At 36.0% G+C, this 18,727-nt stretch overlaps 1 protein-coding gene across 1 annotated transcript in view; it reads left to right on the top strand.

The window, feature by feature from the left end:
* Positions 1–18,711, top strand: part of LOC134542190 (leucine-rich PPR motif-containing protein, mitochondrial) — a 40,977-nt gene extending 22,266 nt beyond the window's left edge. The window contains exons 16-21 of the mRNA XM_063386248.1: positions 4,001–4,274; positions 6,050–6,269; positions 9,092–9,290; positions 11,397–11,675; positions 12,436–12,587; positions 14,958–18,711. Coding sequence (XP_063242318.1) covers positions 4,001–4,274; positions 6,050–6,269; positions 9,092–9,290; positions 11,397–11,675; positions 12,436–12,587; positions 14,958–15,008 — 1,175 coding nt within the window. The 3' untranslated portion in view covers positions 15,009–18,711. The remainder of the gene's footprint in view (positions 1–4,000; positions 4,275–6,049; positions 6,270–9,091; positions 9,291–11,396; positions 11,676–12,435; positions 12,588–14,957) is intronic.
* The last annotated feature ends 16 nt before the right edge of the window (positions 18,712–18,727 follow it).

Genomic DNA, 18,727 nt, shown 5'->3' with positions numbered 1-18,727 from the left:
GATCATTTGAAAACTGCAATAGAATATTAAACTAAAATTTTTAACTCAATTCAAAATATAAATTTAAAAAATAATAGTCAACTACAAATTTTTAATCTTTTTGGTTAGAATATACGTACAAAATATAATATTTCAGATTTCATTATAAGACAACAATAATTCGTAATGGTTTGACTTGAAGTACAAAAATATGTAAGAAATAACTTTGATAAAAAAATTAATTTTTTCAGTGCCGCACATTATTTTTAAAGAGCTGTCTTATTCATAGTTTTTTCATAATAGCAGTTCAAAATAATAAATACTGTTGTCAGTAAAAGCTCTTAAATCATGCCGTGTTTAAGGACCTCAGTCATACTGAACTTTCAAACATCAACATAATTTTGATGCAAATATAGCAGATAATTCACAGTTAATGTACATGTCTGATAAGGCATTTACTGTTCATGTACATAGGTTAGTGTTTAATATAATGTAACGTAAAATTAAGCAACAAGTTAATATACATAGGTCTAATGAAAGATTTAATTTCACACTGCTCAAAAATTTACTGTGATCATTCAGTGGTTTATTATGGAAACATTTGACAGTTTGTTATGCAAATATTTATTGGTTTAAATTAGGGCTGAGAAAACCGATTCCCAATTTCATCAATACCTACCGATTCTACTTAAATAATCGATAATCGAGAATTGATGATAAAAGTCGATTCCCGCATGTAGCAAAAAAAATCATTTCACAACATTGCAAATCTGTCAGATACAATTATTTAACGACTCTTTGAGTGGGGTTATGACTGACTAGACGCATATATAACAGTCATATTTCCCCAAATAAACAATATCTAAAACTTGGGTCAATGTTATAAACAAGTCAAAGTACAAAAATTATTTATAAAAAAATTATTGCTGCGTATTAGAAACGGGCGTATTCTTTTCGCGATCGCGATTAAACGACGATAAATGCGAAATCACCATACAGTTTTTACGCGAAATTGCCACAAAACAGCGTTTTTTCCACGAAATTTAGTATTAAAATGTGAAATCGCAATGTTTTTACAGAAAATTTAAATACTGTGTAAAAGACTTGTCTCGTCACTGGTAAACAAACACCGCAACATGGCCGCCACTAAACATTAATCATAAATGCACTAAAGCAAACAAAAGCTTACACACGCTCACGTTATAATGTTAAACCCAAAAATATAGTGTAAAAATACGCAAAACTACGGCGTTTATTTTCCTTTCCGGCATAATGTTTGGATAGATATGACAAACAGGCATAGGCGTGCCCAGACATTTCCATTAGGGGGGGCCCTGCTAAATTTTTAAATCAGAAGCTGAATTTAGAATGTTAAATAGCCTAAATACATTGCCGTGTTTATATTTTTGTGCAGTATCAACGAGATATGTTTACTAGTTAATATTTAAATCCGTATAATTTTAACAATCTTGAAAATGTTTTTTTTTTTTTTTCCCCATAGACAATGTTTAAAGGGTAGGTACTACTTACACATTTTTCCCTCTCAAATTTTCCAATAGCTTGGTCCAGATCTACCTTGAAATGAACTTCTTTTTAGTGAATGCAAAAACAGCAATTCAGACAACAGAACTTTAAGAAATTTTTTTTTTTTTTTTTTTTTTTTGCTTGGCCATTTTAAGGGACCTCGTGTTTTAAATAAACTAAGGCGGCTGTATTTCCAGAATGATAAAATGTTTAAAAATATTGTTAATTAGCACGCTGCAACACTGATAAACAGTTTGAATGTCACAGTGCCAGGAATATACGAATATTAACGAACGCATTATAGAAAATGCCGATCTGAGTGATTACATTAGGGGGGGCCAGGTGGGCCATGGCCCACCTGGCCCCTCCTGTAGGTACGCCTATGCAAACAGGCGAAGTTTTAAAGCCTAGGCACACCGCTCGGGGCACTGACGTCAGCTTGGAACAGCGACAACGGATAAATACAAAAGCAAGCAGATGATTGGGCGAACGGTGTTTGGAACAGCCTTACGTGAGTGACCATACCACGTCAGCCGGGGGCGCTGGCATATAGTTGGAACAGCGTCGTAGTATCAAGCAGATTATAACGGGCGAACCAGGTACCAGGCTCTGTACTTCGTCACCCAGCCGTACGTGGCAGCATAAGCATTTTGAAACGCGCCAAAAAGCGGAAAAATGTAAACAAACATATATTTTCGAATGGTGTGACGATGATGATTAGTTGGTCAACAGTGTTTTATAGATTTTGTTGGGTCGTTACCACAACGCCGAAATAACAACGAATGAATTTGTGTCTCTTTCTTAAATGTAACTTAACGCTGAAATACCACAATCAAGTACAACACTTTCATTTGCTAGTTCTCTAGTTGCTTAATTTTGTTACTGTTTCATTTCACAATTTTTTTAGTTAATTTGTACCCTTCTCTAAGTTAGGCAAGTTGTATTAACGAAAATAATTTATACTGCTCAAGGAAGGCTTAAAATTTTTTTTTATAGTTTATTCCGTATTACAAAACAAATTTTAGATTAGTTTGACCCCTTTGACATATGAGCCATTAACTTCTAATGATGTAAACATTTATATGAGTTAATGTTAATAACTTAGTTGTGTACTCAAATTTGATAAATATGAATTTATGATGTATGCTACATGATATATGTATTGAAAGCTGAAAAAAAAATGTTGCAAATAGAATTTGAATTATTTAATATTAAGTTAACTAGGTGAGTATCGAGTATCGAGAATCGAAGGATTTTTTAAGGAATAGATAGTTGGGTATCGGAATCGAAAATTTTGTAATCGTCCCATCCCTAGTTTAAATTCAGTACTTCTAATAAATAAATACTTTTGAAGAGTTTATACTGTGTCTTTCATAAACACAGTCATGCTGAACTCTTATATTAGGGTATATGTCTCGTTATCATGAAAACATCTCATCTTTGTTACAGAGTAAAGCATAAATTTTATCATGCATACACATATTATTTTTTGTGCCTTCTTAAAGTTAAGATCAAAAATATTTAATACCATTAAAAATTTGTTTCAGTCGATTGAAGTGTTAGGAATAAAATTATACTACAAAAGAGCAAATAAAAGCCCATCGGATGTAGAAATTACGTGCATGTAAACCAAGCGCAATCTGACCAACTTCATATTTGCAGCAGTGAAATTTGAGCGTGCCTCTGGCGATTATCTGCAACTCGAGTAGCCTTATGTGTGGGATACCAGCAAAGGGTAAAAAAAAAAGGTGTGTGTAGAACAAAAAACCCATGGCACCATAATGATGAGCATGGACCTGCTTTCTAGGTGGGTGGTGGTACGAGTAGTTACCGGAATCTTTCTGCGGTTTTTAAAATGATTATAGGTAATTCATTTAAATGTTTTTTAACTTACTCAAGCATTTAAATTAAGCGTGGTGATAATACAACCCCTATGATCATTATTAGCTAGCAAAAAATGTTGTTAATCAGTTTTCGCACCATTTATTCCATTTTTGATAGGTTTTCAAATGCCTAGAATTCCCCTCCCCTCCCCACCCCTTCAAAAAATCTTACTGAAAGCCACTCTGTTCCGTGGCAACGGGAACAAAAACTTCCAACAAAATTAATCGATACAATTGAGAAGCAGCGCCTAGCACCGACTTGCGCTTGGGCGACCATCTTGAGTAGACTGTCTTTTGTTTTCTTCAGTGTCTGGAGCACAGCCATGAAAAAGTCTTCCGCAACGCAGCACACACAGCAAGAAAAATAGCCTATATACTTAGATATGTCCAAGCTCAAACAACAACAAATGTCAAGATGATATGCACAATAGTATAAAGTTACCGAACACACTCGAATAGAGCTTGATTGCAGAAACCAAAGAATCCCTGATTAAAAAGAGGTCACTGCACTTTATGCAGTCTTTGAATACAATTTTATTGTATTCACTTAACAAAATCAGTAGTTGAATGTTTCCTAATGTTGGTGCGCCTGTGGCGTGGCTGTTCCTCGCCAGACAAAGCCAAGGACGTGGACAAGGCAGTCGGCCTGTGGACGCGGATGCAGGAGGAGGATGTGCAACCCTCGGACCAGTTCCTGGCACTGCTGGGCGCGTTCCTTCAGGAGCAAGGCCGGCACGTGCCGTTCGCCGTGCCCAGCGTCGCCCCGCCCCCTCCCGTCCCACCGAGGAGGCCCGGCGTCACCAGCGTCACCCCTGAATCCGACCTGAGCCGGCTGCGTCAGGCCCTCGCCTACGACGATGCCGACCACGCCTTGGAAGTCATGGACAAGTGAGTTTGCTTCTACAGCCTGTAGAGTACGCTGAGACTGCGACGTCAGCAAAGTGTGATTGAAGTGTGATATGTATTCAGGGGGGAAACAAGAAGTGTGGTGATCTAGTGATCGGGAGTTGGGTGCTGGTTAGCATGTTTGCGTTATAGCAACACTTGGTTATTTGCACATTTGCATACTTGACATACATACTTGCATACCTCTATAGCACTTGAAAGAAATACACTTTCTTTAATGTGAGGGAGAACTGTTAAGTGCTACATTTTTAATGTTTGATTTGCGTGAGAGTGTGTGTTTTTTTTAAATTTTTGTTTTTTTTATTAGTAGTAGTAGTTAAACACTTGCGCTGAACAGTTTTATCCCATTAACAAGTTTCATTCCTCTGTTGGCTACTTTTTTTCTAAAATTGACTGAATGCAGGTACATTTAGTCCAGTTACCCTCGAAGACATCATTCTAAAGAGGGGGAATGACCCTTTATTTTGATAAGAGTTATGCTCTGCAAAAGGTTTTGTTGAAAAAATGCATGCTCTGAGGCTAAACAGTAACACTTATTTTACACATAACCACCATTGTTTACTTATGTACTTATCTTCATCACCAGACATGATGAATGAAACTTTCAGATGCATTATAGTATTCCGGAGTGTAATTTTCATCCTTTGTCCAAAGAAACGAATTTGTTGACCAAGAATTTAAATGCACTCCTGATGTTGATGCTTTACAGTGTGTCCACATTTTGGAACGCCAGAGATAATTCAAGTAAGTTGAAATTGATGAGGGTCATCAGGAAATATACTTGAAATTTGGGAAAAGTTGTAGAAATTACCCAGTGCTGGTGATTTGAGAGGAAAAATTTGGTCTTCAGTTTGCCATCAACTAGACTGTAAAGGAATTTTTTTTCTTTCAGATGGTGATTAACAGTATAGCCATAGACACTATAAAATGACATATACAAGGTTCTGTTTAATTTTCACTTTTTTTTATATATAATTTTAGGCCAGCTATAGTAAAAATTCCTTAATTTAAATTTAGAAAATAAGGGCCCTGAAAAGTTCTTTGATTTTATTAATTATCTTCAAAATCTCTTTAGTAAAGACTGATAGCACTAATAGCATACAAGTAATGGATAAATGTGGAGAATTCAATGTTCTTTGGTTTCCGACTTGGCAGCAAACAACGCTTTGCATAGTACAATTGGTGAATTTCAGGTCAAATGATTACATTTTATGTTTTAAAAATATATATTTATATTTGTATTTTACTTTTAAACTAAAAGGATTTGTTTTGCTGTCTCACTTTGAACTTATGAAGTAAATGTACCGTAATTACTAATTAGTGATCAAAGTGAATGTTAGGGCTAAAAATTTCTAATATACACTATGTTTGGGTTAGATATGTGTTCCAGAGATAATTCTGAATAATATATTAGTATGTGTAAGAATTGAACTAACCAACAAAATTAATTTTTGTGCTGTAACTATGTAACTTTATTTTCTATCTCTTGATAGTGGCGAGAAGGTGATGAAATAAATGTGTCCTTAAAAACTCCTTAATTTTTGATTGCACAAAAGGGTACGTACCATGTATGGGAATAGTTGAGGATGTATCATTTTCATCTTTTTTTTTTTTTTTTTTTTCAGAAATGAAAAATAGCAAAAAAGTCTGGAAAATTTTGAAATTTTTATCTTGAAATGTAATTTTATTGCGTATTTTCTGTGGACACCCTGGTTTAAAGCAAAGTTTCACAGGACGAGAATGTGACGTCTGTGCAGGATGCAGCGTGCGGGCCAGAGCGTGAACCGCCTGATGCAGTCCTCGCTGGTGGAGAAGCTGATCAAGGCTAACAGGCTGGGGGAAGCCTCCAAGATGGTCCTGTCCATGCTCGAGAAAGAGTCCACGCCCACGAACAGGGTGTTCAACTTCCTCATGAATCGGTTGGCCATGGCTGGGGACGTTGACACCCTGGTGAAGATCGGCGCCCACCTCACGCCGGTGAGGATCGCTTCTCTTGGCGAAACTTTATTGGCGAGCGAGGTTTTTGAAACGAGCTGAGTGAAGTAGGTCAAAGAGGGTGCTTCAGATTGCCATCCATCTACTCCGAGAGAATTATATTCTCCAGGAAAACATACCTTCCGATCTCATGCTTCTAAATGGATGAATGAAGAATGGACGAGTGAAACATTTTGTTGTTAGAGACACGATTATATGATGAATTGCAATAAAACAAAAAACCACCTTTAAGCACTCATCATAACACCATATAACACAGAAATGCGAGTTGTTACACCATATAGCACCAAAAGTGCAAGTTATATCATGAAATTAATTAGATTTAACCAAAAAACTTATTCAAATTATAAAAAAAAAGTAATCTTTTAATGTTTGAAATTCAAGGAATGTAATTTCCGGATTAAATATTGTACTAAAATGCATGGGTCAGAAAAATTAATTTAATTTGTTTTATTGTGCATTTTTTTTTGAGTCACTTTTAAAACACAGATGCTCGCTATTTTTTTTTTATTATTCTGAATGTATCTGTTTCAGACAAATTTATTACAAATTATTTTATCGTAATATTTCAGCAGCATAGAAATTTTACCGCTATTTTACTTGAGGAAGTATTACAAAACAGAAATCTTCTGTTTTAAAAATGAAATTGGACCAAAAATAAAACCATAAATTATTGTCTCTGCTGGTACAGTCAAACCTCTATCTATCGTTTTTCAGGGGACCAACAAAAAAATTCAGTAGATGCGGACATTCAATAGATGTGGACTTCACTCTAAGAATTTTTAAAAAATATTTCAACCTCAAAATTAGTGTCAGAAATATATCAGTTACTTGTCATTAAAGTTAAATCAGTTGAAAAATAAATAAAAATGGAAGTATTTTACTTAATTCAATTTACACTTGCAAAAAAAAAAAAATACGCACAATAAATCTACATGGAAATTAAAGTCTTTTTCAATATTCTGAAGTCTGAAATATGTTTACTCATTTCATCAAATGTAGAGCTGTACTGAAGAAGCCGATTTTGCCAATATTTAGTTGAATCGGCATTTCTGCCGACTTCCGATACGTTTGTTAATTTTCGGCCGATATTACTGAAAAACGAGAGAGACTGCCATAACCTAAAAATCCACGATTACCTTTTTCGCTTTTCGTAGTAGTACTGCATTTTTTCAGATCGCATTATTTCTTCACAACATGTGCCAAATGTACATATAAAAATAAAACATCCTATTTTTCAATAATGTTCTTTATTTTTAATATGTCATAAATAAATACATTACCGTCACGGTAAATATACATCTCGGTTGTTACGGTAACTGTAGTGCAAATGTGGTAGCTATCGTGCTTCTGTAGTAATTATGGTATCAACAAAGAATCTTTAGTTCTTTTTATGGTAATTATCTTAGGATAACAATTGGGTTTGTACTGTAGTTATGGTACATCATCCATATTTCTTCGTAAGTTGTTGTTCATTTGTCTTTTCTTCATATTTACGTGCTCCATTACTTGGCTGCAGATTTAAGTTGATATTTACTACTGTATACTATCGTTACTGTTTTTATGACGGTTTCTTTCTAAGAAATGGTTATTTCTGCAAAATCTTTATGGTTAAACGATCATCTATTATAATTTATAGTGACGGGACCACATATTTTGTACGATCAATGCGGACAAAACGATAATTCGAACATCGGTACAAGCGGACTTTTTTAACCTTAGTTGTATGGCAATTTTGCTGGGACCGTAGAAAATATACGATAAACACGGACAATCGATACATGCGAGTTCGATAGATAGAGGTTTGACTGTAGTTGATTAGAGCGTTAGTGGAATGAATGGGTAGGAGAAACAGGAGCACCCACAAGAAAACCCACTGGTCGTCAGAAATATCCGCCACGCCTTCCACTTGCGAAGACCCTGCCGGGAATCATACCTGTATCACTGCTGTGGGCCTTAATGCCTCTTGGATCTGCCACTAGTTGATTCAAGTGGACAATTGAGTTATTGAATTTTTAAATCTTAAAGTACAATCGAAAAATTCATATATATATTTTATTATTTTTCAGTTGTATATATCTTTAGTGTATTTTTATATTTTAAAATACGCATGATGTAAGTTTTTGGACATACACCATTGCTAAGAACTTTTTCTGTTGAAGAAAAACTTAAAAATAAAAAATAAAAATAAAAAAAACAAATAAATAAACCCCAAAAAAGACCAAAAAACACAAAATTAAGCAAAAAATTGCTGTTGTCAACAAGGATATAAACACCACAAAATATTCTGTAACAGGAATATGGTCAACAAAACAAAGAAAAATGTACTAAGAGAACGAAAAAAAAACCACAATTGATGACGACACCCAAAAAATTCAGCACAACGGTTGAAAAGAAACAAAAACACAACAAAACGAAAAGACGAAACAAACACAATAGTTTTACAAAACAGAATAGAATGATAAAAAAAAACACAAATGATGACAGCACATAAATCTTTGTTTTGTTGACCATATTCCTGTTACGGAATATTTTGTGGTGTTTATATCGTTGTTGACAACAGCAATTTTTTGCTTAATTTTGTGTTTTTTTTTGTCTTTTTTGGGTTTTATTTATTTGTTTCTTTATTTTTATTTTTTAGTTTTTTCTTTAACAGAAAAAGTTCTTAGCAATGGCGTATGTCCAAAAACTTACATCAAGTCATGCACTCCCATTGCAAAAATCTTTCAAAGATAATTTAAATTGCACAAACCCATTACTGACAGATGCTATCCACTTGCCACTTGTTCGTGTTCGCGCGACAGGACCAGAAGAAGGCAGTGACGTACGACAACCGTCTGTGCAACGCGTACGCCTCCTCCGGCCGGTCCAGCGAGTACCTCGGGCTGCTGGAGCGAGAGCTGGAGCAGGCCCGCGACGAGGACTTGGACCAGATAGCGGAGAAGTTTCCCCGGGGAGGGGCAGTGGGCCTCCTGGAAGAACACCCCGAGGTGGTGCCGCAGTGTGAGTGTGTCGCCCCCTAGCTGCCTGCGTTTTGGCGTTGCAGTTACGGAAAAAAATAACTGTGCATCAACGTTTGCTCTATACGTAGCTGAGGCATTAATTAATAAAGAAAATGATTTCCTCTCTTCTCTGCCCCTCCCTTAAATGAACACAATGTACTGTTCCACACAGTAAATATATCTGGCACTGCTGAGAGGTTTAAATCACCGAACCTTCTAGTTTCTTTGTTTTTTGGTGGCTTTTTTTTATAAGAAAAAGATTATGTCACTCATGTTAATTGATCATATTAATTGCTTTACTGGTGGCAACGAAAGGCTATTTTTTTGTGTTACGGTTGACAGATAATGGACATTGCAGAATAAAAATAATCCATGATTCCATATACAGTAGAATCCCGCCGATGCGACCCCCCTCTGATGCGTCCATTCCGTTTATACGACCGTTTTTTGAGAAACCGTGAAAAATATGAGCAGATAAAGTCGAAAATTTAAGTAAAATCGGCTGAAAAACAAGTCTGTTACACTTTGTTGGGCGCTGTGTGTTCACGTTTATCTTGGCGAGAGCTGTACTGTAAGCAGGCAGGCATACAAAAGACGGCTAAAAATAGATACCACCCCTCTAGACTGTCCAAGCTAGCCAATACCGGTAAACTGCGCGCATCACCTGATAGCATCTACGCGCGCGTCTATTGCCGTCCAGGTCCCGGTCCCGTTTGACGATTGTGACTCGTTTTTGAATTTACACGGACTCGTGGATTCGTGAAAATGAGTATAAAGCGAGCCAGTTTGTCACTAATGAAAAATTATGAGATGATACAGCAAGTGGATAAGAAAACAATTTCCAAGACGAAGATAGCACAGAAATATGGCATTCCGAAGTCTACTCTCTTCACGATTCTTAAAAAGAGAGAAGAAATTATAAATGCAGTACAGAAGGAAGGCAGCAATTTGCAATTGAAAAATTTGAGGGGCGCGACGTATTAGGTGCTTCAAGTGTGCGTGAGAGATAAGATAAAGAAGGTGAAGAGGGCGAGACCTGCCAGCCAATATATTCGTGGGAGGGGGAGACAGAGATAAAAGAGAGCGAGCCCTGCAGTAAGCGTAAGTGCAAGTTCAAGGTCGACATTTACCGTCACACTCTCGCTAGCTAACGATGCTGCTGGTCGCCAGCCTCGCACACGCACACGCGCACCGCCGCCGCCAGACAGTGGCGACTGGCGAGTAGATGCGTGCGCAGCCAGCAGTTCCGCTCTCCTTCCCCTCATTTACCCGTTCACACGTGTTTTTTTCTTTTTTTTTACGCTGAAAAGGGACGTGGAAAAGATAATTGCTTGAGCTGTCAAAATAAACATCGCTGACGGCAAGGGCGGAAGCGTATCCTGTCGGTCTGTCGCTGTGATTATCTACTCCAAAAACATGTCACAGCATTTCAGGATAGCATTGTTCTTATATTTTTCGTTTATAGCCGAATGTTTTCTACCTGATCCACACAAGTTCCTTCGCCACATTTTGAATGAAAATTACAACCAGCCGGCTAGCATAGCCGAACTCGCGTGACGCAAATTCACTTTATAATTGGGGGGAGGGAGGGGGTAAAATTGGCCCTAATTCTCTATTGCGACCATTCCGTTTATAAGTCCGTTTTTCTGGAAACCGTGAGGGGTCGCATCAGCGGGATTCTACTGTAATAGTCGTCCATTACACAAGTATTAAAATATCTTTCAGATTATGAATGGTCTAATCATTCCCCTTGTGCTTTGGTAATCAATCTTGGTTTATATCCTGCGTGAAAATGGGGGTAAACGGTGGTCGTTGAAAACTGATTTCGTTAGTTTTCCACATTTTTTTCTTTATACTGGTCTCTTTCAAATGCAGTAGTAATAGCAGTGTGGATTTCAGCGAGATGGAATAGCAAAAGTAGTTCGCAGAAGAGAGCATTTTGAGTCGAGATGGCCATCATATTTGGCTATGTATCACCAAATTTGAATCGTCGTTCGCAGGCACTGCTAAACTATCTAAACCTAACACTCGGGGGTACTCCAGTTTCCGTCCCCTTCCGTCAATGCTCCCTTCTAACCCGTCAACCCTCGTGTGTTGCGTGCCGCAGTCGAGCAGCTGGCAGAGAAGTTCGTCGCGCGGGGCATCGTCGCTCCGGTGAACGTCCTGTGGGGCCACCTCTTGGTGCGAGGGCAGGACGAGCGAGCTCGCAGGATCTGGGACGAGCACCTGGCGTCCAGCCCGCGCGTCATGTTCCACGGCGTGCTGGACGCAGCCTACAAGAACGGCGACGTCGCGCTGGTTCGCAAGCTGCTGGGAGTTCTGACCGGGAGCGCAGTGTCGGAACAGGCAGTGGCCGCCGTCTACTCTGCGGGCGTCAGCATTCTCAGTGAGCTCCATGTTTGGACTTGTAAATATTGTGTGTAATCTTGTGTATAGTGTTTGGAAACATTTGAATTTTGAACTTCCCGCGCTGCTTTGCTAGCAGCGCCAAGTTCTTTCAAGTTGGCTGCCTGCCGAGGTGGGTAGCCCTGCAGCTTCCGGCAACGAAGCAAACGGTTGTTGAACCATCACGGCGGTAATTTGTGCTATCGCGCACGCTTGCTGCCGATTGAGTTGTTTGCGAGTGAATCGTTATTAATTGTTTCGTTTTATGTGGATTTTACAGTCTTGTACGTCTCTAGACAAAACACTCCATTCTCTCTTCCACAATGCATAGATAAACCGGGAATTTTCTTTTTTCTTCTCACGATATTATAAGCGCTGTAGTTTACTAATGAATTATTTTTCAGGTTATCTCACCTCTCTTTCTTATGCTCTCTCGTCGTGTGTTTTATAAGTTGTACAGAAACCTTATTTTTCTGCAAAAAATCAAAAGACCGGAAGGGAATCCGATAACATAAAATTTATTTTGATTTGTTTTATTAATATAAAAATTCTATTATTCGTTTAACATTATAGAAGTTTTTTTTATAAAAAATAGCAAAAGAATTTATTATTTGCAACATTTTCTTTATAAAGAGAAATAAAGTTATCAGAATGATTAATTTGATGATCGGAGGTGTTATGGAAATGAGACTGTCCGTAGTTTCAACATGTGTTTTGAAAAGGTGCAGCTTGACTGATTTTCTGCGCTGGTTTTGCTGCAGCGAGAGGAGACAAGTGCGAGGAAGCTCTGAAGATGCTGGAGGAAGGGGTGCAGGCAACGTGCCTGGAGAACATAAACCGAGTTGTGTTGCGAAGACTGAAGGACAAATTGGAGCAGCGAGGAATGACATTCCCCTATAACATACCAGACAAGGTAGAACTACTGAGCCCAGTGTCACTAACATACAGTGAAGCCCTTATTAAAACTTCCCACTATATCAATTTTTCTACTTGATAAGTTCAGCTCTTGATCTATTGATATATTAATCAGACCTGTGCGAAGACTAGATTTTTGATGCGAAGAGCGAATATCAAATTGAATGTTTAAAATATTCGTGAATTCGAATTGAATAACAGATATTCTAAGTGAAGCGGTATTACACTTATTTTACAAAATACAGTTTTGAGGTTAAAAAAAAATATCTTTTAAACTTTTTAATGTTTGAACTGATAGAGTAATTAACCAATTGGGCCCTATATTTTACACCATACAATAAAATTTATGGAATAATCATCCATAATATAAGTATTGAGCATTCATAAAAGCAAAAAAACCAACTTTTTCAAGCGAAACATAGAAGAAAAACTAATTAGTTTCATGAGCAATTTTAGGCTTCCCATTTTTTAAAGCTTTGCAATAAAAGCTAAACTTCACATCAGATGCAAAGATTTGCTTCACAACCGAAGCTTTAAATACAACGTATAGCAAATTTCCTGGTGACTACAAACCGAATATTTAAAAAAGCTTCTATTGATTTGCTTAGTCGAAATTTCGCACAGGTCTAAAGTATTAATACAGTATTTCAGTTACTTGAGAGCCCTGTAAGTCGTGTATGTCAGTGTTTTATTGAATAACACTAAAATATGTTACAGCTTTGTTTAAATACATTACCAAAAATTATATTACATAAATTAGTTACTCTTATTTAGTGACAAAAATGCATTGCTAATTCGGCCTGTGCTAATATCCGAATACAAATAATAAACTATTTGTATTCGATTCGACCTTGAATACTAAGACTTTGAAATAACGAATATTTGTTCTCTTATGAATACTTGACATAGTATACTGGTGAGATTAAGTCATTTGTGCTATATAAATAAAATTTTCTGATGTTTAATAGGACAGTAAGCAATGTTTTAAATATGCAACAAGTATTAGAAGTTATGTTTTTGCAAGTGTCTTGCTAAACGGTAACAGAAAAATTGTGTGAACGGTTCAAAACACGCCATATTACCTAGTCATTTTCAAACGTGCATGCACCAGAAGTGCGGGTGTAAAAAATGTCGACAACCATGGACTACAACACCACGAAACATGGACGCTCTGTTTAGTTCGGCATTAAAAGATGTAATCATCATAGTTTCATCGACGTATAATCAATAGTCACAATTGATGTAACACCATGTAATGCAGTAGCAGCTTACTTGCTGTGTATTTCTATGATGAAACAGACTTTGTGACTCAAAATATATATTTAAAAAATGTAAACAATGGGTTAAAATTAAAATTCCAGATATTACTGAACTAAAATTAATTTACCTAGCTGCACTAGGTTTAAATATGTAAATATGAGCTTATTCATTACTAATTTGGGAATAGAGCCTTTAAAAAAAAAAAATCACATTTTTTCGTAAAATAAATTGCAATGGATTTCACAGCATTTTGAGGTTCACGAAAATTTTCTGGATCAGTATGTAGGTTGTGGGAAACGGCGAATAGGAACTAAAATGAAACTTTGGTTGGTTAGGTTCAGTTAGGTTAGCTGCACAATTTAAAAAAAAAAAGCTATTTCTTAATTTAAATATTTTGTCAAAAATTTGCCATATAATAATTGTAGCTAAATTAAAAACCCACAAAATTTTTTTTTCCAACTCTCATTATTAATATTCGTGAATAATTTGATATTAGTATTAGATTCAAACTAAGAAAAAAACTGATATTCGCAGAGGCCTATTGGTAATGTAATTAAAAATTTAAAGAAATTTTGCACGAAAAGCAAAACTGTAAGCAAGCCCATTTCGTCCCAATTCTACAGTAGAAAAAAAAATTCATTATAAATACGTTGTTTGTAATTAAACTGTGTTTGTTTAGTAAATATACTTCCCATACATAAGACAATATTGCCAACTGAAAAGATTTTCAATGAATAATGCCAATACTTTAACTAAACAAAAAACTTTTTTAATTGGTTCCTTTCGTTAACATATTAATCATTCTTTACTTAATAATAACCCTTATTCAGTAGAACAATACTCCAATTAAAATGATTAATATCAATACTGCTATTGTTATGCGGACGCAGTTATGCTGTGACAAATGTTTTTTTTTTTTTTTTTCCTTTGATAAAGTACGTACTAAAATATTATAATTGTGTAAATTTCAAGCTTCTGATGTAGGGTGAAATCTGCCAAGTTTGATTCCAGAACAATTCAATTCTGAATTTTGTGGTTACATGGTGATTTACCCAAGCCTTGTTATAACTGTTACATGTATATTATTTGTGGCTATGTTTTGTTGCAGAATGCTAAACATAGCTCGTCGTCTTCATCAAGCTCAAGCGATGAAGATTAATCACTGAAGCCTACTAAATTGTACATGCACATAGTGTTCGTTTGTATCGTCTGCCGTTTACACTCATTAGAGAACAACAGAATGTTGAGTTGTGTTATTTAAATATTATTAAAGAATTTTTTTTTTATGTGAGGTTTTAATTTTTGTAACAATATTTTTTTTACTTAAAATGAGTTAAAACGTGTGATCAGAAAGTTTGTAGACTTTACGTTTTGACTTGCTCTGTTAGTGAGAGGTGAGAATCCAATGTCAACCAAAATTTATAATTTTTGTAACAATATTTTTTTTTACTTAAAATGAGTTAAAACGTGTGATCAGAAAGTTTGTAGACTTTACGTTTTGACTTGCTCTGTTAGTGAAAGGTGAGAATCCAATGTCAACCAAAATTTATATATATACATGTAGCTGGCTAGTTGCTAAAGTATGCAAGTTTTGATTTCTCAGATGTGCAATGTTGTTTACGCTCCAACGTACATAACAGAATTTCATTAAATCAACACAGTAATAAACATCAATAATATGCCTATAACTACAAGAAAATTTTGCAATTAATTTTTGGGTTACGGTGCCCGCCAAAATGTATGTTCGATTCTGTTAACTATACTCGCAATTCTATCATCTTCCACTCTAATAAAATTGGATTCCGACATTGAGTCCAGCAGTATAGATTAATTAATCTATAAATGTATAAATGGAATAGAGTGGGGTCTAGTGATTGTTTTGCGTCAGTGTTTCACTAGTGAAAATTTGTGATGGTTGATAGTAACAGACCAGCATATCCTTGTAAAGATTTTTCATGAAATTCCATGGGATCTGCTTCAAAATCTTAAGCAATGAACTTGTTTACTGATTTTAACTAAATCCAGGCATTAAAGCTGTTCATAAATAGCACACACTTTTTAGTGCTAGTTAAGCTCTACGAATAAATTAAATTTTCATCTATAAACGGTATAGTATTCAGGTTTTGATTAGATTTTGTAAACACTGACATCTCTGATCAAAAGGCTCGGCCCCTCATGCTTAGTTTATTATTTCAATTTTGTGACTACTTCCGTTTGTAGATTCATCACGATAGCTTTTCTGTTGGTTTTTTTTGTTTGTTCGGTTGCCAATTCTATCACAAGCTGTAAAATGTAATGCAAGGTATCGTAATTATTTACACTTGTATGACTTTACTGCTCTTGGGTAACACACAGTAAATATTCTGAAACAAAATTTGTGATAATGAGTCAAATACAACAGAGGCAGCCCAGGGTGTCCAGCAAACCAGGATAGAAAAATTCCCTGACTTTTCCAGGTTTTCCAGACAAAATTGAAAATTTTTCCAGAAAAATTCAGATTGATATCTTACAGAGATTTCTTAAATGAAAGTAACAAATCATTTGCAGTTGGTTCATCCAGAAATGCAGAGTTGTAATACCATGTAGCAACAGCTTCCTTTTCCTTGTCCCAGAATCTGACATAAATATCCATTTGTTGCATTAGAGCAACTTTGTTTAAACTTTCATCAAAAGCAAGAACAATATGATGACAGTCAACAACATTATTTAACATTTCCTTTTGAAAGTAAGGAGCAAGGCCTGACACAATTTTGTATGCTAATTTGGTTTTCTGTAATTGCATTCCTGTAGCTATTTCACTATCTGGAAACATTATTTTGAATAAAGATACACTATTGGTAGCAGACCTAAGAGAAGAATGCTGCATAATATCATTCAAACACCACAAAATTTCTGATTTTGTAACACTGTCTTTCCTGAAATATTGTTCAACACCTCGAGAACTCACAGACTGGGATCTGCTAGGCAAATCACTATTATGTGACAAAGAGTTTTGAGATGATTTGACGTTACCTGACGAATGAAGTTGTTCATTAGAGGCTTGTCCATCAGCAACTTCTTCATCGAATTTGCTTGTGGTAACTTTAGACACAGAGTAACCGATTTGAAAAAAAATACCAACTGACTTGGAAGAATTCACTGCATTATTTGCACGTTGGTGTTTTTGGCCTTTCGTGTGGCTTGAAAGAGCTTGTTAGCCCATATTACTGAGGGAAACGACAGTCTTGCATAATTTCCAAAAAAAAAAAAAATTATCGTCCGGCACTTCCGCGCACCAACTTAATGCTGGGTCAAGTAGCCATGTCGGATTGAACGATGTTTTCTTGAATTTAGACATTATTCACCGAAATTGTAGAGGCCTAGTCGCAGCTCCAGTAAAATCTAGCAGAAAGACAGCAAAAGATTCGCAATAAACAAAGCGTACGTTTGTATGCACATTGCTACAGTGTAAAGAAATATGCTACATTTTATAACTTCCTAAGATCACAGCACTAAAATTAGTAAGTATTTTGGCTATGATTAGAGTACAAAAATTTCCAAAATAATATTCGTATCTTTCAAAGAAAATTATGTTTGGCAATCTGAGAGAACTGACGAAACGTGTAAACAAACGGAAGAAACTGCAGTAATGGCGCCGGTGGTCGGTTCGACAACTTCGGTAACTACACTCGAGAACCGCCAAAAGTATGGTATGTTGTAACCCAAAATATGGTATAGTAGCAATATATTATACAGACTAACTATGAACAGTAGCTTACAAGTTTACAATCTACGGTATTATCTGCCCCCTTCCTAACGTTGCGTGCAGTATTATCATCAAAATACGGTATGCATGTCAAACATACGGTAGGTATTTATAGACTTCATGAAAGCAGCACGCTTGTATGTCGCAAGTCCAGATACGTAAAGGAAAACATTAGTTTAAATATGATTTGATTTGTAAAATAGTAAAACTAAAGAATGTATTCTGTAATACTTTGAGAAAAATCTTCATGATAAGCGAGTGGTTAGTGGTTTTGGTCATTTCCAGAACTTTCACAATTTTCCCTGACCACCAAAATTCCCTGACTTTTTCAGGTTTTCCAGGTCGCCGGACACCCTGCAGCCGTAGTAAATTCACAGGACCAGCCCTTTAATTATTCAAATTATAATAAAACAAAGTATGTATATATCATGTCATGTGAGGCCTAGTTTTAAGTTTTCACCATTCTTGCAGGTGTTTATATACATTGTGTCAACAGAAAACGCCAGTGTAATCCAGAGGCTAATCATCTTAGGCCTCCCACACGCTAGGCGACCAGGTCCCAGCGGCCAGACGTGTCGCAGCAGCTGAATGGCGATGTCATTTGTTCGATTCTGGCCACCGCGACTTGGTCACCTAGTGTGCACTGTTGCCAGTTATGGGCCATAGAGCACAAGAGGTTTAGACACAACTTTGTAATGTTTCATAAAAATTATGTTATTGTAAAATAAAATAAAAAACTTTTGTAAAAAAAAAAATCTTAATTTTTTGAAAAGGAAATTTTTTTAGATGAGAGAATCTGGGAAATTCACCTGGTGCATTTTTGTGTAGCATTTCATTGAAAGCATAAAATTAAACTTTTACTTCTAAGGGTACGGAACCTAAAGTTGCCATCTTAAGTTTCCAATGCCTTTTTCAATAGCTTTTTTTTTAATATTATTTTTGTAATTTAATGCTAACATTTTGGCTCTGTTAGAGCACAGCACATGATTTAATGGCATACCTGATATTAATAGTGACAGGCTGCTACTAGTAGTTTCTCGAGTGAAATAATTGGTGTTTTCAGAATGAAAACTGGTATAATAATGTCAATTCACTATTATAATATATTATAGTCTTAAAAAAATCTAACATTA

This window comes from Bacillus rossius, assembly GCF_032445375.1.
Source record: "Bacillus rossius redtenbacheri isolate Brsri chromosome 4 unlocalized genomic scaffold, Brsri_v3 Brsri_v3_scf4_2, whole genome shotgun sequence".
Taxonomy (NCBI): Eukaryota; Metazoa; Arthropoda; class Insecta; order Phasmatodea; family Bacillidae; genus Bacillus; species Bacillus rossius.
This window is presented reverse-complemented; position numbering and strand designations above follow the sequence as displayed.